The 26,189-nt window shown below is 39.2% G+C and overlaps 1 protein-coding gene across 1 annotated transcript in view; it reads right to left on the bottom strand.

Annotated features, from left to right (window-relative positions):
* Positions 1-6,483: 6,483 nt before the first annotated feature.
* Positions 6,484-26,189, bottom strand: part of FLVCR1 (feline leukemia virus subgroup C cellular receptor 1) — a 26,520-nt gene continuing 6,814 nt past the window's right edge. Inside the window, exons 3-10 of the mRNA XM_010853040.1 lie at positions 20,053-20,193; positions 14,686-14,753; positions 13,912-14,015; positions 12,154-12,264; positions 11,530-11,635; positions 11,193-11,304; positions 7,119-7,186; positions 6,484-6,944 (exon numbers count right to left, since the gene is read on the bottom strand). Of these exons, the coding sequence (XP_010851342.1) occupies positions 6,870-6,944; positions 7,119-7,186; positions 11,193-11,304; positions 11,530-11,635; positions 12,154-12,264; positions 13,912-14,015; positions 14,686-14,753; positions 20,053-20,193 (785 nt within the window). The 3' untranslated portion in view covers positions 6,484-6,869. The remainder of the gene's footprint in view (positions 6,945-7,118; positions 7,187-11,192; positions 11,305-11,529; positions 11,636-12,153; positions 12,265-13,911; positions 14,016-14,685; positions 14,754-20,052; positions 20,194-26,189) is intronic.

The following is a 26,189-nucleotide window of genomic DNA, read 5'->3' as shown; positions in this document are numbered from 1 at the left end:
ATGAGTCATTTCCCCCTCTCTACTGAACCCATTCCCTTAATTTCTCAAGGCTTTAGGGCCTCCAGGCCCATGTCCTCCTCCTTCTGATTCAAACCTACTCACAGGACATCCATGGATCTCAGTACAGATGTAAGACGAGGTCAATGCACCTTGAACCTTCTCTCTCTTTAGGGACCCAAAGGTATTTTATCTCCTGTGAGAAGTCATGAGACTATCCATGCTCAGGACGGTGTCAAGGCCGCTCCGAGTTACTTCAGGGCAATATTCACCTACAAGAATGAATGACTGGTTCCACCTGTAAAGAGTGGGTGGGGACAGGCATCTTGGTCCCAGAAGCTGAGGTTAGGCAGGCAGGTTATAGAAGAGCTGATTTCAGAAATGTGCCCCTTACCTGTGTACCTTTGCCTGCAGTGGAATATGAGAATGGTACTTTTTTCTGAATGGAAGTCTTTCGTTTTACTGAAAATCTAAATGTAATTTTGGTGTTTCTCAATAGGGTCTAAGAAAGGGCTTAACAATTTCCCCGGTGATTAAGAACCTGCTGGGCAACGCAGGAGACAAGGGTTTGATCCCTGGTCGGGGAACTAGGATCCCATGTGCTGTGGGGAAAGTAAGCCTGTGTGTCACAACTAGAGAGGCCGGGTTTGCAGCGAGAGACCCAGCATGCCAAACTAAGGCTCGATGAAGCCAAATACATCACCAAGAAAAGGGCCCTACTTACTACAGGTCAACTGATAAAAATACCCAGTTCTGCCTTTCTTTCTCATGGGTTTTTCTGTCTCCAAGGAGTCTCCTTTCTTCTGCCTGCTCATCAGAGACCTCTGATCCTTGACCCCCTCTTACTTTCTGCCCTTCTTTTTTTAAAAAAAAAAAAAATTGGGAAGTATAATTGCTTTGGGCTTCCCTGGTCATTCAGTGGTAAAGAATCCAGCTGCCAATGCAGGAGATGTGGGTTCGATCCCTGGGTCAGGAAGATCCCCTGCAGAAGGAAATGGCAACCCACTCCAGTATTCTTGCCTGGAGAATCCCATGGACAGAGGAGCCTGGTGGGCCACAGTCCGTGGGGTCGCAAACGAGTTGGATACGACTTAGCAATTAAACAAATAATAACTGCTTTACAATGTTGCCTTAGTTTCTGCTGTAAAACAAAGTGAATCAGCAATATGTATACATACATCCCCTCCCGCTGGGACCTCCTCCCCTTCCCCCCATCCCACCCTTCCCGGTCATCACAGAGCGCCAAAATGAGCTCCCGGTGTTACACAGCAGCCTCCCACTATCTGTTTTACACACAGTAGGGTATATATGTCAATTCCAACCTCCCAGCTCATCCCACCCTCCCCCCATATCCACTCTTTCTTCTCACATTGTCAATGGTTGATTGAAAGACACTCTTCTCTAGAACAGTGATTCTCACAGTGTGATTGATGGAAAGAAAATCGGGAGTCCCTAAGACCTTTACAGGGAATCCATGTCAAAACTCTTATAATAAATAATACAAAGAAGTTATTTACATTTTTTTACTGGGTGACATTTGCAAATGTGGTGATACATATATAACTGCTGGCATCTTAGCCCCAAAAGGGCTGTGACATCAACCCGTATTACTGGTGGCCACTGGATTTTTCACTACCACACATTTGCAGTTTTTAAAAAAGTCAGTTTTACCTAAGAATGTCCTTGGTGAAGGAATAACAGCTATTGTATCCCAGTCCTCGGGTATATGACTTTTTAATATTTTGTGATGACACAGGAAATATGCATAACACACTGCCACACACCAAAGTATGAGGGCTGTTTAGAGGAAAAGCCTACGTACAATTATTTGAGTCACAAGCTGAACTACAGCCTGATTTTCATAGACCATCATTTTCACTTGAAATAATGACTGACATAAATTACGGTTACCCAGACTTGGGCATTTGGCACGAATTTTCTCAAGAAACCACGAAGTGAGTCACTTCAAGAAACAACTGGCAGAATTTTTTACCCAGTGATGAGAACCAAGCTTTCAAAATAAAATTAGAATTTTGGAAATCCTGCATCTGCCAAAACAAGATTTAGAATACATATATGGGCTTGACTGCTTCCCAATACTTTAAAGGCTTTCTAATGAGATCAGAGGTGACTTGTCTGGCATCATATGATGAAATATATTAATATTTGGAAAAGCTGCATACTTCAGTGAAATCCTATTTTCCAAATGTATAATATTATGAAATATTTTTATAGAACAAGAGAGAGCATTAGATTTTAATGTAACAAAGTAGGAACTCTGGTTTCAGATTTCACAGCAACTAACCTGAAACTCCAGTACTTTGGCTACCTCATGCGAATAGTTGACTCATTGGAAAAGACTCTGATGCTGGGACGGATTGGGGGCAGGAGAAGGGGACGACAGAGGACGAGATGGCTGGATGGCATCAGTGACTCAATGGATGTGAGTCTGAGTGAACTCCGGGAGTTGGTGATAGACAGGGAGGCCTGGCGTGCTGCGATTCATGGGGTCGCAAAGAGTCAGACACGACTGAGTGACTGAACTGAACTGAACTGAACCTTTAAGACCAGAGAAGGCAATGGCACCCCACTCTAGTACTCTTGCCTGGAAAATCCCATTGACGGAGGAGCCTGGTAGGCTATAGTCATGGGGTCACGAAGAGTTGGACATGACTAAGCAACTTCACTTTTCACTTTCCTGCATTGGAGAAGGAAATGGCAACCCACTCCAGTGTTCTTGCCTGGAGAATCCCAGGGACGGGGGAGCCTGGTGGGCTGCCGTCTACGGGGTCGCACAGAGTCGGACACAACCGAAGCGACTTAGCAGCAGCAGCAGCAGCAACCTTTAAGACACTACCAATTCAGATTTTGGTAAAGTATTAAGGAGTATCCACAATTATCTGAAAAGGCTAGTAAAATGCTAGGAATAGCCACAATTATCTGAAAAGACTAGTGAAATACTTTTCCCTTTCCAAGTCCCTATACGTGCGAGGCTTTTCTTCAAACATATCAAAATAGGGAATCTTTACAGTTTGAATGAAGAATCTAAGAATCCAGCTATCTTCTGTAACACTAGAGAGTTTTGTACTCTTTAAACATTAACGAGTCACTTGTCTCACTACCTTTGTTTTATTTTAGAAAGGTTATTTTCATAATAATGAAATTTATGTCAAGATAGTTATTTTTAAATGAATAGCTTTGGTTTTGTTTCTAATATGATTCATATTGACATGTAACTCATAAAACAGAAGTTCTTTGGGATCCTCAAGGATTTTTACGTGTGTAAGAATTCTGAGATCAAAACCTTAGGGAGGGACTTCCCTGGTGGTCCAGTGGCTAAGCTGCTGCACTCCCAGCGCAGGGGACTCAGGTTCGAGCCCTGGTCCGGGAACTAGATCCCACATGCCGCATCTAAGACCCATCACAGCCAAACAATAAAGAAAAAGCTTTGGGAGTCTCTGCTGTAGACTAATCTTTTATCTGGCTTCTAGTCTTCATTACAATTTATTTAACAGATAGCAACCTATTTATTAGAACATAAGACTAGTTTTGGGAGGATTTGGAGTGGGCAGCCCTGTGCCTGGTCTGATTTCAATAGAACAGGCTCTGCCGCCCTGCTCCCCAATTATCTTCTCTGCTGACCCTCCACAGGACCTCAGATTTCCCTCACTGGTATTCTTTTGATGTAAGTCACCTGAATGCCTCTCTTCAAATCTAAATACATGTAGCAATTGCTGCTAGTTACCAGTCATTAATGCATTAAAATAATACCCAACTTTTTGAGTGTTGACTGTATCAACCTTAATTCTAAATGCTTTTCATGTATTATCTCATTTAATGTTATGAAGCATGAACATGTATTTTCAGTGAAGAAACTTGTAAATTGTTTTTATTTCTAGGCTATAAGGTCTCACACAGGCACATCCTAGCAGGATAAAAAAGGCAGAGAACAGTCTGGAGCTTAGGTGGAGTGTCCATGATGGCTCACGGCGGGGCCGCCAGACTGGCCAGTGAGGGGCAGACACCAAAGCAAGTTGTGGGGAGACTGAGCCCTGGTTCCTCTGGGGCTCAGCTCTGACCCTGACCCTGACCCTGACCCAGGTGAGATTTATTACCTGGTAATCCACAAACCACTTCTCTCTTGGGCCATTCTGAAATCTTATAACCTTTTTTCTATTCCCCAAGTGTACTGAAGTATCGAATTAAAAAAAAAAGCCATACAAAATTAACATTAAAAAAATAAATTTATCTGAGGTCTGAAATACTGAAGAACAAGCATATAGCTAAATAGTACAAAGAGCAGAAATTAGAACATAAAAAATGACTTAAGACAGACAAGCATTCTCTGGCAATACTCTATTAGTTTACACATATTTTTAAAACACATTTTTAAAGATATTTCTCCAACATTCACAAAAGGCAAAAGCTATATTTGGAACATTTCAAAATACTTTTGAAAGCATCCAGTTTCTTTCTCAAATCACTCAATTAAAATGTACACAAGTGAGTTACCCAACTCCATTTTTCAAAGATACAACATAGAATCGTATGATATTCTTGTCTGACATATTACAAATTTAACTAAAAATACAAAAAACTTATCAATTCATTTTGTGTTCTGCCACACAATATTTCATTCTTTTTCTAATCAACCAGGACAAATACACATGACATATGTATATACACTTTTCAGGAATAAAATATTCCAACTTTTATCTGTAATTTGTTCAAAACCTCAGGAACTTGACAAGGACATGATTATTTGAAACAACATTGACAGTTTAAAAATAAAAACAATCATTTAAAGGAGGGACCTTAAAATATATTTTTGGCCATAAAATCTGTGATGTGATTATCTAGGGAAGTTAATGATACAGCATCATCTGCCTGAGCTATCACCAACTGAACAAAAAGGCTGAAAACAGACATTAAATTCCCTGTATCTACAAGGTAACAACCACAGTTGTTTATTCAATTGTCCAGGGAATTTTCCTCCAGCTAGATTTAAGTTCCTGTGCTACAGTGATTTGGTCTATCCCCTGATGAGTGCATTTAAGATTCAAAAAATGATCTTTGAGATCAGATTTTACATTCATTACATACAGATGAGGAAAATGCTGCCTGGAGATTTACAGGGAAGCTAGAAACAGATCCACCAGGACACAGACCTGAAGTTCCTGATTCCCAGCTAAGTTCTTCTGGTAACACGCTCTCCAGGGTAAGATTCCACATAATTTCCTGTCGTTTGGTTATGGAGATTGCTATAATTTTAATATTAAGCAATGCACATAGCTAATTGCTAATTCACTTCAAGGGTATTCAAGGGAATACCTGATTGGCTTTTTGTGTTTATGTGGACATAATACAAATATCACGGCTGTTTCAATGTCATTACTCTAAAGACGTTTCCTATCAGCTTGGAGAGCCAGGACGTGAACAACATTGAGATTCTCACTGTAAACAAAACGCAGTGGTAGGCACTGTGGAAACGCATTTGGTCCTGTTTTCCTTACCCTGAGCACAGAAAACAGCAGGCTGTTCCAGCAGGTTGGAGCCTGTGCACATTCCTGGTGAAGAAAGGAGTCCACGTACCCAGCGTACTGAGGGAGCACAGACGTGGGCACAGGACTCCTCAGAGGAGGATGGTCTGAAGAAACCATGTTGCAGAATCAGAACAGACAGCATTTCAAGGGGTCTCCCCTAATTGGGAACACCCGGTCTCCCTGAAGTTATTAGAGATTTCCTTATCTCAGGAATCGTCAAGGCCAAAGTATAAGGTGTGATACAAGACACCGTGAAAAAGCCCAGGAAACACAGGGTGAAATGTTCTTAGCAGAAAGCTATATACTGAAGGGTGAAAAAAAAAGTAAAAAAGGCAATGGATACAAAACTACTCAATTTCAAGTTGGAGTGAAAAAATATAGTAAATATAGTGTTAACTTTCTTACAATGACCGGGAAGGCAGCACAGAGACCAACTCAGGGCAACGAGTCTGTGTCTGGGCTTTTTCGCTTAACGAGAATACAAGCCTAAGACCAAAGGTATGAGTTCCGTCTACACACTGAAGAGTTTTTATGGCCACGGACAGTACCTGTAACAAAGCAGTTTCTAATGAGAATGGTAAGAAATGGGAAAAATCATAGAGGTCATCTGAAAGTCTCATCCCAATAGTGTCGTTGGTGGGTTAAAAGTATTGTATTGGTATACTGTTTCACACTGAGGGGCTTAGACAGCTGGTATGAACAATGCCAAGTGAAGTGAAGTGAAAGTCGCTCAGTCGTGTCTGACTCTTTGCGACTCCATGGACAGTCCATGGAATTCTCCAGGTCAGAGTACTGGAGTGGGTAGGCTTTCCCTTCTCCAGGGGATCTTCCAACCCAGGGATCAAACCCAGGTCTCCCGCATGGCAGGCAGATTCTTTACCAGCTGAGCCACAAGGGAAGCCCAAGGATATTGGAGTGGGTAGCCTATCCCTTCTCCAGCAGATCTTCCTGATCAGGAATCAAACCAGGGTCTCCTGCATTGCAGGTGGATTCTTTACCAACTGAGCTATCAGGGATGGAAAGGGAGATAATTAGGAATATACTGTTCACTTGGTTCCACTGGATAGCATATTTAAATAAACAAATTGTATGTACTCCTATGCAATTTGAAGGGCATGGACCTCCATATTATCATTTTAGAAAGCCTCCTAAGCTTCTACTTTCTATGTTAAAATGTCAGCAAAAGTACTTTAAATTAACAATTAAATAAAAAAACAGTAACTGCATTTAGGAGTCACATAATAATTTTCAAGTAAGTGTCCATTCTCCATAACCTATAAACCAGGCTTTACTATTCAATTATCACATGATGTTACTTTTCCTTTCACGTCAAATTGCTGACTCTGACTGTTTGGACATCAGGACAGTTTTTGACTCTTGATCTGTGGGGCTATCAACTGGTACCTGTAGAAAGAATAAGAAGATAAAAAATTTACATTACGTATCTGGCATATGTCATTATGACAGATCCACAGTTGACTCAGGAATTAAAAAACAAGCTGATTACATAGATGGGTTTACACTTACTCTATGCACACATTTCTCAATAGTATAATCATAAAAATATTCACTACTTACAGCTTTAATATCGCCATTTGTAATTCCTTTATTTATATTGTGTCTTTTCAGATCGGACTTGATTAATGCTGCAAACAGAGAAGGATCAATGAAGTTACCACAGAGTATGTATAAATATACTTTTTTCTAAGCAGTGCAAAATCTTTTTTGATATTGTCAAATGTAGCACACTATAGTACCATAATATTCCATAACATTCTTGTAGCCTGAAAAAAGAACACTACCTAAGTCATTAACTTAATTAGCAAGTCATTCATTGGTGAACAAATACAGGATGCTAAGAACCAAGACACAAAGATGAAAAGTGCAATTCTTCCCCTAAAGGACCCTCTAATCTAGGGAAGGGCTTCTATGGTGGCTCAGATGGTAAAGAATCTGCCTGCAATCAGGAGACGTGGGTTTGATCCCTGGGTCGGGAAGATCCCCTGGAGAAAGGAATGGCACCCGTTCCAGTATTCTTGCCTGGGAAATCCCATGACAGCAGAGCCTGGTGGGCTACAGTCCATGGGGTTGCAAACGAGTCAGACACAACTGAGTGACGAAACAACAACAATCTATGGGAAACACTGACATGCAAACAATTTTAACATTGTGCAACAACTCCAGTAATGCAGGCACGGACAGGATACGGTGGAAGCATGCGGGGAAAATGTCTGTGTCAGCCGAAGGAAATAAGGAAAGGCTTATCAGAGGAGACACGTTTGAACTGAAACTTGAAAAAATGAGTGGGAACTTGTCAAGCAGACAAGAGGAGAGCAGAAGGCATCCAGGCAGGCGGAAGCCGGTACACGCCGAGCAGAAGGCATCCAGGCAGGCGGAAGCCGGTACACGCCGAGCAGAAGGCATCCAGGCAGGCGGAAGCCGGTACACGCCGAGCAGAAGGCATCCAGGCAGGCGGAAGCCGGTACACGCCGAGAGGTCAGGACAGGAAGAGTGGGGTCTATTCTCAGCACCCGTGGTCGTCTGATCAGCGGAGCATCAAGCACAAGAGGGAGACGGGAGACAGCAAGAGAGGAGGCTGGGTTGGCAGGACGACGCCGTGAGTGACTGGGGAGGAGCTCAGTTTGGCAGCTGTGTGGGGGGGGTGTGATCGGCAACAAGGCTAGAGGCAGCAAAGCCGGTCAGGAGGCTTTCATCCTGCTGGAGATGGTAAGGCCTGAATATGTGAGAAATGGTGCAGTTTAGAGAGTGATTTATTTATTTAGTTTTGGCTGCTCCATATCTTCATTGCTGTGCACAGGCTTTCTCTAGTTGTAGCAAAGCGGGGGCAAGTCTCTGTTGTGGCGTGCGAGCTTCTCCTTGAGCTGGCTTCTCTTGATGCAGAGCATGGGCTCTGGGGCACGCGGGCTTCGGTAGTTGCGGCGCGCAGCTCCGTAGTCGCATGTCATGGGCTCTAGAGCACAGGCTCAGTAGCTGTGCGTGGGCTTAGTTGCTCTGCGGCATGTAAGATCTTTCCAAATCAGGGGTGGAATCCATGTCTCCTGCATTGACAGGCGGATTCTTACCCACTGGACCACAGGGAAGCCCAAGAGGATGTTCTAATATCAAGCTGCTTGTAATTGGGAGCTTGTTACATCAGCAGTTTCTTTAAAATCATTTAAATGCAGTCAGAAAGGCCATTTTACATATATCCAAGTATCTTTGTGTAAATGTCTGAATTTCTAAAATGTTGCTATCCGTAACAGAAAAAGTTCTAAAGAAGAAGTAGTCTAACTTTTAAGACTGATTTTACTTTTACCTTTCATTTTGACTTTGCTTTATGACCAATTAGATTATTTAACTACCCACCAATTTGTCCCTTTTCTTATTTTACACTCTTTGTGTAGTCTGTGGCTTTAACTACCACATTAACAGTGCTGCTGCTGCTTCTGCTAAGTCGCTTCAGTCGTGTCCGACTCTGTGCGACCTCACAGACGGCAGCCCACCAGGCTCCTCTGCCCATGGGATTTTCCAGGCAAGAGTACTGGAGTGGGGTGCTGCACCTCCAGACCTGATCTTTTTTACATTTCAGACCAATATGTCTAATCATATATTTATCCTTGGACCTGAATATCCCACGGGATTTTATACTCGACCTGTCCAGAACAGAACTTGCCATCTTCCCACCACACCTGTCCTTTTTGTATTTTCAGTTTCAATATGTAGGACCAGAGAAAGTGAAAGTGTTAGTCACTCTGTCATGTCTGATTCTTTGTGACCCCATGGACTATAGCCTATACCAGGCTTCTCTGTTCATGGGATTCTCCAGGCAAGAATACTGCAGCGGGTTGCCATTCCCTTCTCCAGGGGATCTTTCCCACCCAAGAATCAAACCTAGGTCTCCAGCCTTGGCAGACAGATTCTTTACAGTCTGAGCTACCAGGAAAGCCACCATCCATTCAATTGCCCAAGCAAGTCGCCCGCTTTCCCCTTCCCAACCCCCATTTTTCGTATCCTTTCAAACCGTTGAGGCTTACTGGTTTGATTCTAAAATATCTCTGAATTCTGTCCCTGTATCACCATTTCTCCGCTAAGGAGCGGATATATATGTGAAGCATACTGCTTCACAGAGAACAATTAACACTAGAAAAGCAGAATGCACTGCATTTAAATGGTAATTCCTCTGTCAAAATAAGACCTGCCAACAAGTCTCAGAAAAAAATATAAAAAAGAAAAGGTATCACCTTCAGCACACCTCAGCAATCTCTCAGTCCTCTTTCCTCTGTCTGTACAAATGACTACTGGATACAAATCCATCATACACTCTCTAGTAAAACACTCAACACATGAGAGACATTAATTAGCATTTTTAAATGACAAAACTGTCAATGTAAAACTGATTTTAAAGATCTTTTTTTACACTTCTTAATTTTCTGTACCTGACCTGTTTGAATTAACACTTATGAATCTTACTATAAGATAAAGTGAATAGAGAACACAAAACTGTTGCCTTTTTTGGTGCAACAGTAACACTCTATTTGATACCTATGTGTTCCTCTCCTGGAAATTGAGAATCAATATGGAATTACTTATGACAGCTCAGTAGTTAAGGCAGTTTATCTACCACATTACATACGTTCAGTCACAAAACATTCAGTTTTATGTGTTTCGTTTTACTAACTGAAGAGAATAGGGGAAAACGCTTCCTTGGTAGGATTTCTCCTTTGAGGAAACAGTGCACTCAGTCCCTAGAGTGTAATGAATAAATGTCAGTGACCTTAAGTGGCTGCATATTTCCAAAGTATGTGCTTATCACTGCTAAGAGCTCATACTGGGGGTTTCAAAAAGGATGACCAGGTGTTCAACAAATATAAAAAGAAGCCTTGATTCACATCTTTCTGTTAGATTCTATCCTTGAATTAAGTTATAGGAGATCAAAAAAAAAAAAAAAAAAAATTCCCTCTCTGCGTGTCCATCGCCTCTGTCTCTCATGTAGACAAGGAATGCAGAAAGAAACTAATAAAGTCAAATAGCAGTAGAGGCCAACATGGGCCTGGAAGCACTGATACACATCTCGCTTCTGTTTCTTTGGGCCATGCCCCTTAGCTTGTCAAATCTTAGTTCCCCAACCGGGCGTGGAACCCAGGGGGAGCACATGTGGGGAGGTGGGGCTGAGCCCGGGGAGCCTGGGCTGCAACGGCAGCCTGCATGATCAGACAGGCCCTAGGTGCCAGACCCTGCCAGCAGCTTCTCATCAACCATCTCAGTTAGTCCTCATAGCAAGCCCTAAAAGCAAGCTTTTAATATCCTGTTAATATAATTAAGAAAAGGAAAATGAGAGAGGTGGAGTAGCTTGTCTACAATCACACAGCTAACGAGCAGCAGAAGCTGAACCTGAGGCCAGTTGTGTCCATCCCAAGTCTTTGCTAACACTTGCTACAACGGTTTGTTTTCCAGGCGTGGTAACTGTATTGAATTTGAAACCTCAAAAATGAATCCACAGATTCATATTCCTGAAGGCAAACAATATCCTGCCTCTTATTTCATTTTTTTTTTTCTTGAGTTCTGCCAAGCCTTGAGAAGCAACAGAAATGAAATTAAACATACGAAGACGATGTGACACAAGCACTTCCGGCAGGCGTGCGCCGAACCTACCTGTTAAAATGATGCCGCCAAACATCCAGACACAGAGGAAAACGTTCCCCGTTCTAGGGCCATATGCTGATGTAAGCTTTCCTTGGGCCAGTGTGAATAAGATTCCAAATATCTAAAATCAAATAAGAGAAATATTTTATTATTAAGATTGCTTTTAAAAACAAATACAGTATTTCCCCCAGAACTTTTCTTAACTATTTTATTCATATGATTTGGCTTCTAGAAACATGCATTGAAAGGTGGAATTTTTAAAAACAAAAGCTACAGTCAAATTCATTATTCATTAGAATATTTGATAAACAAATGGTCTCAGATTTAAGAGAAATCAGAGGTTCACCTGTGCGGCAGCATTAAGAAGACCGGACGAAGTCCCTTCAGACTCAGGGTAAGTGATTTCAACAGCAAATTCGAAACCCAAGGGGAGGTAACCAGTCATGAAGAAACTACAGAAAATAAATTCAAAATCACAGAAGAAATCATTGGAAGGACAATATCTCCTGTTGATGCAACTGCTTTACTTCTCAGACTTGTTATAATTATCAGATAAGTGAAAGTTTTGAGGTTGGTGTGTGAAAGGAAGGCACTATTATGATTCACCAATTAACCCAAGGACAGGAGAACTGCCAAGCAAAACCGTGAACTAGGAAGCAAAACAATTTCTAATTTTTTTCCAGAGAAAAATATACTCCTAGTTTTCTAAGTCAGTTGTCTTTCTAGCCAAGTAAAGAGACTTCAGGTTAAGTAAGGCTCATCCATTTTTCACCTACAGCATAGCAAAAAATTTGAATTATTTTTTATAGTTCTAAAGAATTATACATTTATGTGCACAAGAGGAATCTTTTTTAAAGTTTAAAATATTAAAGGACTTTTGGATGAACTGTAAAAAATGAAAAGCCACAGCAGTAATGCTTCAGAAGTCTAACAGCACACTCTCATTCCCTTTAACACGTGCGATGCTTACCCAAGCAACCCTCCAGTGACAAAGACGATGATAATGTGTCCAAGGTTCAGTGTGAAAGTAAAGATAACCATTCCAACAAAAGACAGAATGTAAACAGTCAGAGTAGTGTGTCTAAAACAAAAACAACAGAATTGTTAGTGTTCTGTCTGATTTTCTTAGGCACATAAAAATCATGCGGCTAATTCTGCTCTGTCCATATGGTAATCAATTCTTCAGATTTCAAGACTTACCCTTTCTTATCTATGGAAAATGGTTCCACCAGGCATGGACTTGAAAGACTAAACTGAAGTTTCAAAAGTTTCAGTTTGCAGCCAACAACAAAAGTCACCTTGTATCCAATGCTCAGACAAAGGAATACCCATAAGGGTAAAAACCATTTTTATGGCACCAAACGGGATATGGATGCTGCCCTATCTGTATTTCAAGATTCAGATCAAATTCTGCCTCTTCCATAATACTTTTCCTAACCACTGCAGCTTACAAGATTCTCCTTTTTTTCAAACTCCCTAATCATTTTCTATGTACATGACTGACACGTGACATCTATTTTAGTCTGTTATATGATTATTTAACTTTACATGCATGAACACCTTAATTTTTCCCAATTAGACTGCAAAGGTTCTAAGGATAGGGATCAAATATTGCTTCCCACGATTCTTAGCTAAGAGTGATGCACATGACCAGAGCTTGGTGCGTGAACGGCAGTTACCCTGAGAAGAAAGCCAGGGCAACAAAGAACATCTACGCCAAGCCGTTTCCTAATTATAAAACGGACCAAAGACTATTGATAAATATAAATCCTTTACACATACTCTCTTCATCTACAAATTTAATGGGTTTCATTCTAAGCTACCATTACATTACAATGAAGCCCCAGTAAGTGCTATTTTAAATCATGTGAGAATTATTTGGAGCATTTTAAGATCAGAGGTATTTTGAAAGAGCTTAGATAATGATACCAAATATCAAACAGATTAGATCTATCAAATGTATCTTAGGCCTTGAAAGGTGTAGAGGACACAGTTCCATTACTTCATTCATTCACAGTTCCATTCATTCATTTCTCCCAAACACATGAGAAATTTCTGTCTGTTAAGAAATGCAGCTATTCTTCTACTTTTTTTTTTAGATGTAGCTGTTCTTTTAAGGCCCAGTGCAAAAGATGCTGCCTCGGAAAGCCCCTTTCTCAGTCTCCCAGTTGGTATTACTCACTTTTTCTTTTGTATTAGCATTTTTCTGGTTCCATATAGATACACAATTAATATAAAATCTTCATATTAACTATTACAGTATTATAGTCAAGTGTTATTACAGTTTTAGGGCATTTTAGCCAAGAACTTTTTATTAAAATGCCTTATGCTCACCAATAATTTTTTGATAGGAAAAAACTTATTTGTTTTTAAGTTCACAACATGAGAAAACAGCAATATAAAAGTCTCTATCAAAAGTCAAATGTTTCTCAGAAAGGGCTCCTTTTAAAATAGAACTGATCTCTTCCGGAGTGGTATACATTGAGTATTATTAGAGGAGAGGAGAGTTCATAAGGTATCCAAGTTCTCAAAGTTGAAATAAATATGACCAATAAGATAATACAGAGACCACTGAAACATTCAGAAGTGAAGGGAACCTAAGAGTGTCTAGAATGTAAGTCTTTTAGTAATAATAACACTTTTTAAGTTTCTTAGAATGAAAAGTAAAGGTTCCTTTAAAACCAAAATACCTTGGGTTGTACACCACACATCTGCCTGCTTCACTTACTTGTAGGTTTTGGTATAATCCAGCCATAAGCCACAAAGAATAGATCCCACCATTCCAGCTACTACTAGTGTTAGCCCAATCCTTCCAGCATTCACTTCTTCTCCCTTAAAATTTTTTCAAAAGAAGTTCATCAGACACCTCAAATTCAAAAAGATCCTTCACATTCCCATGCCTTCTCATGTCAAGGGAAATAAGCAGATACAATTAAGCATACAATATAACATGAAGAATTCAGTACATGTATTAGGGTGAATGGACATTCTACATTAAAGCAAAAAAACAAAGCAAAACCTGACATATGGGAGAAATCAAAAAGGAAATTTTTCTTGATCCTCCATGGTTAGAAGGACAATGATTTTTGTTAGAATTCTTAAGTAATTCATAGGTGTTTGAAAAGAAAGTTAATCTGATAGCTTTTACATAGAAGTGCTTTCTCTTTTCAAAAGGAAAGAGAGATCAGGGCTTGATATTTACTTCTTTATATTTGTGTTGGTTTCTTTTACATTTTTTTGGTCTTGTCTCATATAACCAGTCACACTATCCCTTTAAAAAAGAATAAAGAAAAAAACAGAGGTATTGTCAAAACAATAATGACTTCTGGTTTCTATGTTGTTTTATAAATTGAATTAAACGTAATCTCAATTGAAACAAGTGTAAATCTTTTATAGTAACAAATTCATACATCTTTAGGTCTCATGATCATGCTCACAGGAATTATGTTGCTGAAGAAAAGTTCTTGGCCAGGCATGCAACACAATATTGACAGAAGCTTACCTCATAATGTGTCAGTATCATTTGATTTAATAATGTTGAGACTGAATAAAATGCTCCAGTCATGATACCTACAATAATAAAGAGAAAACTATCAATGTGCCATGTACTAGTTTATAAAGTGATATGGAGCACTCTGGGACGACTGTGAAAATACAATGTCTTCTTAGACAGTTGACAGAAAAAATTGAGACCTCTCGCTATTCCCTTTCAAGATGCAGACTGAGCAGCGTTAACACCTAAGCTTAGGAGAGAGTACGATTGTAGAATTCTGTCATTACATCATTTACTAGTATTTAGATTCAGACATACGGGCCAGAAATCCCGTGCATAACACTGTGTAACAGCAATCAAGCAACTGATTGTTTCCTGAGCACCTGGGCAAGTTAACGAATGCTAAAGCGTTAGGCCAGAACCCCTGTTGCAGCCATCTCGCCCCTGCGTCAAAGACGTACGAGGAAATTAGGAAGACGACGTCAACTAAAGACTACTTTAGAAGGGAAAGTTAAAAACAGATGGTTATCAGGAAGCATATAACTAGGTTTGGACAACGGAGTTTCTTCATGTATGTTGTATCACGTTAAGTCTAAGTCTCGTAACCTAGCTGAAATTTAAGCTTATTATTTTTCTATTATTAAATAGTTCAAGCATACAAAATAGTACAGAGACTGTAACAAATACCCTTACTCATCAGTCTTACAAACGTTAACATTTTGCTATCTTTGCTTCAGATTCATTTTTGCAGATCTTCCTTAATCCTATTCTTCCTCAGAGGTAATCCCTACCCTGACCTTCATATTTATCACTGCAGATATTACAACATATGTATATCAATAAACAACAGAATTATTCTGCCTGTATTTAAATTTTATATGAATAATATGGCATTGTATCCATCTGCAATTTGCTCATATCACTCAGTATCATGGTTTTGAGGTCCATCCATGTTGATACTTTTAGTTCTACCTCATCAGTTTTCTCTGGTGTATAATACTCCACTATGCGAATAAACTTCAATTTAAGTATCTCTTGTCCTAAGTCAATAGATACTTTAAGGCTTTTTCCAGTTTTTCACTATTTAAAACAATATTGCAATAAATATTGCTTTTGTTCTTATGTATATAAGGGTTTCTCTAAGCAAAAATCTAGAAGTAAAACTTCTACTTTCTGGATATAGCCCAATTGCTCTTCAAAATGGTTGTACCCATTTATACTACCAACAGAGTTCCTTTACTCTAAGTTCTTGATAAATTTGTCTTCGTCAGATTTAAAATTTTTTTTTTTGCCAATTTAAATGTGTGTGATATTGTATCTCACTCTGGTTTTGATCTGCATTTCCTCGATTCCTAATAAGGCAGAGCATCATATATGAGCAACATATACACACAAACATATAAATGTCTCTGATTTTCCTGGATGGTTTGCTCTTTTCTTAGTGATTAGCAGGAGTCAATCTTATATTGTAGGTGCAAAGCCTTTGTTGGTTATATGCATTGCATTGCAGATATTTTCTCATGGTTTATGTCATGTCTTTCTACAAAATAATTTAATCATATTTATCAATTTTTAAATTTAGGGCTTTTTTTTTTTGCATCAGAAAATTCTTTTAAGAATACTAAAGATGGTTTCCTATATTTGCTTCTAAAACATTAAAGTTCTGGCGACTTCCCTGTGTTTAAGACTCTACATTTTGACTGCAGGAGTGGGTTTGGAAACTGGTTTAGGAAACTTAGATCCCACCTGCCAGCCCTCACAGCCAAAAAATAAAAACAAAAAAAACGTTAAAGTTCTGATTTTTACCCTTTGGTCTTTAATCCACAATTCATGTTCTAACTTCACATTATTTCTCCTCTATGGATAATCGATTGTCCCAAGACAATTTACTACGTAGTTTCTCGTCTACAAATGTCAAGTTTTCATATATGCATAATGCTCTAGTCATCACGTTGTTCTTGTTCAGCCGCTAAGTTGTGTCTGACTCTTTTGTGACCCCACGACTATAGCCTATAGCCCATAGACTATAGCCTGCCAGGCTCCTCTGTCCGTGGGATTTCCCAGGCAAGAATACTGGAGTGGACTGTGTTTCCTTCTCCAGGGGGTCTTCTGTTGTTTGCAAATATTCTAGCTTTTCCTCTTGCAGGCTCTTAGTGGCACGGCCATATGACTGTAAAAGTGAACAAAAGTACTAGTTCTCCTTTTCTTAGTAACCGTGGGAGCGCGTTTTGAGATCAGCCTGGATCTCCGAGTAATTCGTTGTCTGTTCACAGCGGACATGCGGCATCGGCAGGCTGTGCCATGTGATGTGGTAGGCCATTAAGATTTTTTGTTTGGGGTGGGGTTTCATTGCTAACCTAGCCTATGCCAACTGATACACAGGGGTAGGCCCCTGGGTTCTATTGTGTTCCAGTGATCTGTCTCAGTTCAGTTCAGTCGCTCAGTCGTGTCCAGCTCTTTGAGACTGTCTAACTAACCGTCTATCCCTTACTAATACATGGCATCTCATTACCACAGCTCTAGAAACCTTGATATCTGAGAATTAGTTCCTCACCTTATTCTTTATCAAAACTATCTTTGTTGCTCTTGGCCCTTACTTCTTTCACCGGAATCTTACAATTAGCCAAGTTCCATTTCAAACCCAGTTTTAAGTTGGAGACTGCTAGATGAGGCCTTTGTCCAGAGATCTTATCAAAAACCCCTGGGTGGCGAGCCTTTGTTACGCACTTCCCATGGAGTTCAGGAATGCAGAGAGTCAGGTTAGGCTGAGGAGGCCAAGGAAAACAAGAGGCCTGTGCGGAGGCTTGAGTGAACTCTGCTGCACAGTACCCTACGGTGGCCTCACTCCTCCAGACTCAGTGAGGACAGCCAGAGTCTGGATAAAGAACTACAATAGCAACAAGTATTGCTACCTGAATCTGGAGTGAGACACTTGTCTGAGTTTCAGATAGCAAGTGGCTACAGCTGGGATATAAGTGATGCTAAGTTTCTCCAAAGAGCCCAACGCCAAAAAAAAAAAAGCTTCTCAGTCTTCTTGGTTTCTTGAGTTTTGGCCACTGAAAACCTGTCCTAGGAGTGTGGTACCTAGCCAGACTATCCTATGTGCAAGTCTGCCCCAATCTTTTCTACATAATACTAGGCATGGATGGAGCAGACAAGTACACTTCTAAAACGTGGGATATGACCCTTACTCATTTAGAAATTATGACCCCTTTGGCGATCAACATCAAGTCAACAAGCTTCTCCAACCGTTCTAGGGAATATCTGAACTCTCTACAGTGTTTCCCAACTCATTCTTGCTAACTCCTTCAACAAGTAAACTCTGTTCAGTTTCCAGAGCCTCTCTATGTGTCTGACCTTTCCATCAACCCAAATCTACAACTGGCATTTGTTAACCCAGTGGTCCTGTAAGGTTAACTGGCATTATTACAATGTTGAGTCCTCCATAAACATGGTCTATCCCTCCACTTAATTTAGTCCTTCTCTTACATCTTTCAGTGTTTTACAATTTATAAAGTTCGTCTTTTAAGTATAGCTGATTTGGGGGCTTCCCAGGTGGCTCACTGGTAAAGAACCCACCTGCCAATGCAGGAGACACAGGAAACTCAGGTTCGATCCCTGGGTTGGGAAGATCCTCTGGAGGAGGGCATGGCAACCCACTCCAGTATTCTTGCCTGGAGAATCCTATGGACGGAGGAGTCTGGCGGACTACAGTCCATGGGGTTGCAGAGTTGGACACGACTGAGCAACTGAGCACGAGCACTGCTGCTGCTGCTGCTAAGTCGCTTCAGTCGTGTCCGACTCTGTGCGACCCCATAGATGGCAGCCCACCAGGCTCCCCCTCCCTGGGATTCTCCAGGCAAGAACACTGGAGTGGGTTGCCATTTCCTTCTCCAATGCATGAAAGTGAAAAGTGAAAGTGAAGTCGCTCAGTCGTGTCCAACTCCTAGTGACCCCATGGACTGCAGCCCACTAGGCCCCTCCGTCCATGGGATTTTCCAGGCAAGAGTACTGGAGTGGGGTGCCATCGCCTTCTCCAGAGCACGAGCACTAGCATAGTTGATTTCCATACAGTTCTTTTTAGTAGATTTATTCCCAGGCATCTTATACCTCTGGCCGCTATTATAAAAAGTTATCTTTTTATAGGAATGCAGTTGATATTTTCACATTGTTAGGTATTTAATATCGTTAATTCTAACAGAGAATGTAGGTTCTCTTGCATTCGTTTGTAGACCATGGGGTTAGCAAACACTTTCTGTAACAGGACAGACAGTAAATACTTTTAGCTTTGCAGGCTGTATAGTCTCTGATGCGGCTACTTGGTGCTGCTCTCGTAGTTCAAAAGCAGCCATAGTAGAAAAAATGTAAGTAAATAAAATATTATTTATAAAAATAGGCAATGGCCAGATTTGGCTCATAAGACAGTTTGCTGACCTCTGATATACGTAGTCATGTTATCTGTGAATAAAGCACCTTTTTTCTTTCCAATTCACGTGCTTTTAATTGTTCCTGTATTACTGGACCAGCCAGGACTTTCAGTTGGATGCTGAGCAGAAGTGGTGACAATAAGCATCCTTGTTCTAAGGGATACTTCTTATTGATTCTCAAGGGTAATAATGCTTCTGAGCTTCTGTCTTTGGAAAGATGTTTGCTACAGGGTTTTTGTAGACAAATTTCGTCAGGTTCAGAAAGTTTATTTTTCTCACAGATGACTAAGAGTCTTTAACCAATGGGCACCATATTTTGTCAATGCTTCCTCCTCAGCTACTGTGTGAATTGTCCTCTAGTGCACCCCCCATATGCCTGAAAATATAAAGACAATCACAGTGACATCCGAAGGCAAGTAAGACGGAAATAGGGGGTACTGGCTAACAAACAGTGTTAATATAAGAAATAAGGAATAAACAGTCAGAACAAATGTGTTGGTGCCTACAGTCAAAGCTACAGTGTTAGGAGGAGTATCTGTCTGCTATGCTGAAAGATCTAGAAGGATGAGATTTTGATAGAATACTCCAGTTAGATGACAGCTTGCATAAGGTCAAAGACAGGAATTATTGATGACATTTTCCTTATGGCAGTCAGAACTGTAATTCATTAAGGACCTAAAAATACCCTGGGAGAACTCATGAAAGAAGAAAGTGCTTCTGTCTTTAATAGCTATAACTTGTTTTTGTTGTTTTAAAAACATGTTAAAAAGCTCATTCTGAAGTTTTTGCTTTCAGTTCAAAATTTAAGTTTATGACTATGCTATTATTATAGAGTTAATAAACCTATTTCATTATCTCATTAATTAAAACTCAAACCACTAAAGGAAAAGAATCTGCAATGCTCAAAGGTTTACACAGACATCAACAAAAATAAAAGAAAACCACTTACCATAACTGATCAATAAAAGGACAAAAGGAATGTTTTTAAATAGGTTCCTTATTGATTTCACATAGGAGTACTCTCCGGGTGGACTGTCTTGGAGAACTGCTTGAGCCTGGCTTGGTGGATATTGAGGTTTTTCTTTGAATGCTGGAAACATACATGAAAAGGAAATTCAATATATGCGTCTTCCTTAGTGAGCAGACTAAATTTAGTTTAAGTTTAAAGAGGAAGTAAAAATCTTTTGTGGTAAGGCTTTTCATTTTCACTAATTTCTAAGTGAAGAATAGTTTGGTATTATCATCTCAACCCTCTGCTACTGCTGCTAAGTCACTTCAGTCGTGTCCGACTCTGTGCGACCCCATAGACGGCAGCCCACCAGGCTCCCCCGTCCCTGGGATTCTCCAGGCAAGAACACTGGAGTGGGTTGCCATTTCCTTCTCCAATGCATGAAAGTGAAAAGTGAAAGTGAAGTCGCTCAGTCGTGTCTGACTCTTAGCGACCCCATGGACTGCAGCCCACCAGGCTCCTTGGTCCATGAGACTTTCCAGGCAAGAGTACTGGAGTGGGGTGCCATTGCCTTCTCCGTCTCAACCCTCTGAGACTGACTAAAACTCAGAGATTTGGCCAATTCACATAAGTGAACTACAAAATCATCAATAATACTATGTTAAACTTTGCCCAGGGATTATTCCAGTTTTAGTTAAGAAAGATTAATTTTTATTATGTTAAGTATTCTATTTCTAAATTTGGTTCAATTTGTAATGAGAGATAAGGTTAGATATGAGTAAGCTAATATCTTATTGAACTTTTAGAGGACTGGCTTGAGTTAGTACCTCTTTTCTCCTGAAACCTGATAAGAAGTTTATCATTTCTAGAACTGAAAGGGTCCAAGAGGATTCATTGGAGCAGAGGTAGGCCCTGCTTGCTGACCCACCTTGGCTGCATATGGAAAATCCAGGGGTAGAGCTGAGAGACATAAAAGTATGACACATGGTTTCTGAGACCTTAAGTTCTAGTACTGCTCATTTCTATGGAGTTAGATCACACAACCTGCTCAGCCAGACATTTAGAGACTGCCCTTTTGCTAAGCAACGGAGGATCTACCAACTTCCTGCAACAGATGGCAAAGGAGAGATTTCTGTAGGGTTTTGCTAGCTGGGAATCAAGACTTTTTGCTAGAAGAGCTGATCTGCTAAGACTGGTACAGCAGAAATTAAAATCTAGTTTTGGTATTGACTCAAAATTTTAAATTAAAATAGAAGGGAAATGCTGTATTTCACTGAATCTAAAATGGTCTGATGTTGGCACTCAATGATGTTGGCACTCAATGATGTTGGCAGGCATCAACATGGTTATATAGTTTTCACATAATCATGTCTCAATTTCCACCAATGTTACTTGCCACTGGTATTTTTTTACTGATACAAGAATATTTAACTTGAAATCTGCCCTCTTAGCAAACTTTTAAGTGTATAATAAGTACTGTTAACTACAGGCATACTGTTATACAGAAGATCTCTAGAACTTTTTCATCTTAGATGCCACTGATGGATTGAGAATGAAGTAATATTTTCTAAAATATTAGAACTTCCTCTTTCTCTTTAAATAGTGACTATTCCTTTCTTCCAACAAAGAAGGCCTGCTGTGCAGTTTGACAGTGGGTTAGATCTGATGGACTTGGCTGTCAATTGTAATCACGTAGAAATTTTTTAAAAATACAGATTTTGAGAGTCTACCTAAGGCTCAATGAATCAGGATGTCTAGAACAGAACCTTAGACTCTGTATTAAACACAAAACTCAACACCCAGCCAAGTTTGAAAATTACTGCAAGAGAAAGAAACTGTTCTTAAATTTGTATACAATATTTTAATTCTCTAATTCTATCCGCTGCTAAAAAATTTAAAAATTACAGTTCTTTGCTCATCAAACCATGGATTAATTATGATACAAAGAAAACATCAAGCTAAAAGACTTCTATTATTATAGGTCTTACAACTAATTCAAGAGTCGACATAACTCATAAATATTTACTTTTTAGTACCCCTTACATTGGAGGATTGGTAGACATAAAGCATTTAAGTAGCTGCAGTCCCTCCTCCTCTTTTCACCCTATCTGCTCCCTGCACTGCTGAAGATGTCTGCTGTCCTTTCCGGAAAGACTGCATCCTAGTTAAGACAGGAGATATCTCTTTTTATTAATATTGGTAAAACAGAACTCACACGGTTTAAAATAACATTTCAGAATGTAAAAATTACGCCTATGATGTAGTCATGGGTGTTCAGTGAGTCTTAAGTCTCTAAGATTTTTTATTTACTGTGGTAGAATAAGTCTAAATGGCTCAGATTTGAACTCAAATGCAAAATGAAAACAAGTTCTGGTAGTCTATAATTCCATTAGACTTGTTTTCTCAACACAAGGGTTATCTCTTAGTTTCAGGAAGTTGCCTGCTCTCCTGGACAAAATCAAGCCTTTATCTACTGCTGCTGCTGCTAAGTTGCTTCAGTCGTGTCCGACTCTGTGCGACCCCAAAGACAGCAGCCCACCAGGCTCCCCTGTCCCTGGGATTCTCCAGCAAGAACACTGGAGTGGGTTGCCATTGCCTTCTCCAGTGCATGAAAGTAAAGTCAGGCTTCAGTCTATGAAGAAAAAGAAGAATCAAAAAACTATTGATCTGTCACCCTTTGTACGCTGCACTGCTCCTTTCAAAGGATAAAATATGCCTTTTTCTTTCTCCTTTGAAAAATAGACTTCTACTTTCTCCCCACCAAAAAGTTGTGCAAATAAAATAATTAACTAATAAAACAGTTATTCTCCACCCTTGGCAATAGGCATGGAAAGTAGCCAAAGGGTTTTCGGGCAACACATTCAAACTTTTTCTCCTGATGAATAAGTAACAAATCTACTGTATTTAGGACCGCTTCTATTTTTTGAAATAAGATTATATTATCTTTTGATTTCATTATTTGTACCTGTGTGATTCAAGCAGACATCACACATATTAACTTATTATAAGACAAACACAGGTTTTAATCCTGGCTCTGCCTCAACTTATAATATGACTCTGAGGAAATCAATTCCTGCTTCTCAGCTAAGATAGATTTCTCATCCATAAAATGGAGATAATAACAACAAGCTGGTATGAGGATTACATGATATAAAATATGTAAAATAATTTTGTAATTATTGAGCACTGTCCTTTTGAGGAATATTTATTTTTTTTTTTTTTTTAAGGAATATTTATTTTTAAAAATCAGAATTTTCAGGGAACTCCCTGGCAGTCCAGTGGTTAGGACTTGGCACGTCCACTGCAGAGGGCAATGGTTCGATCCCTGGTCAGGGAACTAAGATACTGCATGCTGCGCAGTGTGGCCATAAATAAATAATTTTTAAAAATAAAATTAAACCAGAGACTTTTCTCAGGACTTGAAATTCTGATAGACTACATAAAATATATTTCTATTAGAAGTTTATAATAGCAACCAATATATAAATATCTTGAATATAAGAATAAAAGTAAAATTAGGCATATATGTTATGTATTTTTTAAAACTTTAACAGTAAATATTTTGACTGCCGTTAACTTTTGATTTCTGTCATCTATTCATTTCAGTGAATCAGGATGATAAGGATTTTAACTGACATACTTAAGTGATAGAGTTTACCGATCTGCATAAGAACAACTTTCAAATAGAATGGCATTATCACTTACACAACAGGAATCTGAATTGAAACAAAAAATTGGACTAAGTAAAAATTAAAATATGTTTGCATAAGTAACATTTTATTAATGGAATTAGACTGCCTAAGCTCAAATTTTTGTCCTTAGCATTTACTTACTGTGACCATGGGTTAGTTAAATTTACTTAAATTCTGTGACCCAGTTTCCTCATCTATAAAATAGAAATGATAATATAGTACTGCCCCTATAGGGCTGCGAACATTAAATGAAATATACCATTTAGTATGCTTTTAAACATATTTAAGGCATATAAATCAAATGTTAGAGACTATAATAGTGTTCTCCCAATAAAAATGGGGTATTAGTATGAAATTCAGTGGAAGTTGGGATTAATTCTTAGAAATGCTAGATGGATTACACTTACAAAGGGTAATAGGATTACATGGCATGAATCCTCAAGTTAGTATTTTAGGAAGAATGCTCAATACCAATTTGGTATATGTCACATTACTGAAAAGCATCAGCAAAACTAAATTATTTTAGAAGATTTGGTTGGTTTCCAAAGTATTTATGGGTAGAATTTAGAAGGAAGTAGGATTGCCTCAATAATTGAGGAATTTTAAGAAAGTAGGTTTTTAAACTGAGGTGTTGGAGAAGACTCTTGAGAGTCCCTTGGACTGCAAGGAGATCCAACCAGTCCATTCTAAAGGAGATCAACCCTGGGTGTTCTTTGGGAGGAATGATGCTAAAGCTGAAACTCCAGTAATTTGGCCACCTCATGCGAAGAGCTGACTCATTGGAAAAGACTCTGATGATGGGAGGGATTGGGGGCAGGAGGAGAACGGGACGACAGAGGATGAGATGGCTGGATGGCATCACTGACTCGATGGATATGAGTCTGAGTGAACTCCAGGAGATGGTGATGGACAGGGAGGCCTGGTGTGAGGCAATTCATGGGGTTGCAAAGAATCGGATGCGACTGGGCGACTGAATTGAGGTTTTTAAAGTAATCCAGATTTTCCTCAACAGAAATTATTTAGTAATAAGGAAAACAGGTACATTTTAAATTTAAATGTCACAATTTTAAACTACACTTGCATAATACAACTCAATATTATCTTGCTTTTATATACTATGTTTAGTATCATAAGATTAAAGGTCACCAAACAAAACTTGACAATGAGCTTTTTTTTCCTATTACATTTCCATTCCATTTTTTCCCATTCTCCCCTCCCACTTCCACTGTCTATTCATAAGCCATAAGTATATAAATAAGTAATTATATACATGAATAGCTCTCTTTTAATTTCTTAAATAACACAGGGTGATATGCCAATGGTCACACCTATTATTTTTTGTCCCACTCCTTTGACAAATAAAAATCTTGTGTTTGTAGCATCTCATACATATATGTTTAAATACATATGTGTCATATATATGATTTTATATCTAGAGATATCTTATATACAATCTATTACTCTCACTTCTTCCAAAGAAATAAGCAACTGAGGACAATAAAAAAGGAAAACCAGAATTTATGCAAAGATACATAGCAATCAAAGGAAAGAGGATTTTATATTTTAATAATTCCTATTGCTAATGGAAGATCCATTTATGCAAAATATATATAAACTATATTTCATATTTCATCTAGCAAATCAAATACGGATACCAGAAAAGTAGATAGAGGTATTTGTTTTTTAAAAAATATAGATGTCTTTTAAAATTTTGTTAGACTGCCAAAAGACTACAAGGCATAATTTGTCCTTTTTCAGTAGTCAGCACACAGCAAACATGCCACTTTCTAACTGGAACATAAAAACCAACCATAGGTAGCCTGGACATGTCAGAATACTTTAAATGCTACCAAGAGAATATTTTGTTCATTATTTTAAGGGAAATTAAGTACATGGGCTGAGTTTCCTCTCCCTGGGTCCAGCAGTTCATCTCTAAAGGCAATCTCTATTAAAATATAAATTTTCTCTGAAAACTGAGGATTTTTTAATCTGGTGATCATAAAACTTATGGTTTTCATTACTATTATAACCATGGTAAAAATTAATATATAAAATTTAAAACTCCAGCTATAATGAAATTTAACTATAAATTGTAATGATTAAAAGACAGCCTTTCAACTTTACAGTTCCTTTCTTCTTCAAATCCATTTACGATATACTGAGTGCCCAAAAGCCATGCTAGCAGCTGTATTACTTTAAGTAAGCCTCACCTACTCTTTTCCCTGAAATCAAAACTGTTTCCCACGAAAAACAAACTTTAAAAAGCAGACCTTCCCAAACCGTCTTCCAAACTGATGATGGCTGCTTGCAGCTGATCCTGACTGACTGCTTCAAGAGACAGGCCCGGACGGGAGGACTCGGGGACGAGTGGTGGCAAGAGAGCTCTGCTGGAGTGGCCTGGCAAGCAGACAGTTGCCGCAGCTTGAAATTCTGCTCAACGGCTGG

The sequence above is a fragment of the Bison bison genome, unplaced genomic scaffold, assembly GCF_000754665.1.
Source record: "Bison bison bison isolate TAMUID 2011002044 unplaced genomic scaffold, Bison_UMD1.0 scf7180017864322, whole genome shotgun sequence".
In the NCBI taxonomy this organism is placed as follows: Eukaryota; Metazoa; Chordata; class Mammalia; order Artiodactyla; family Bovidae; genus Bison; species Bison bison.
The sequence above is the reverse complement of the archived record's forward strand: the minus strand, read 5'-3'. Positions and strand labels throughout refer to the sequence as shown.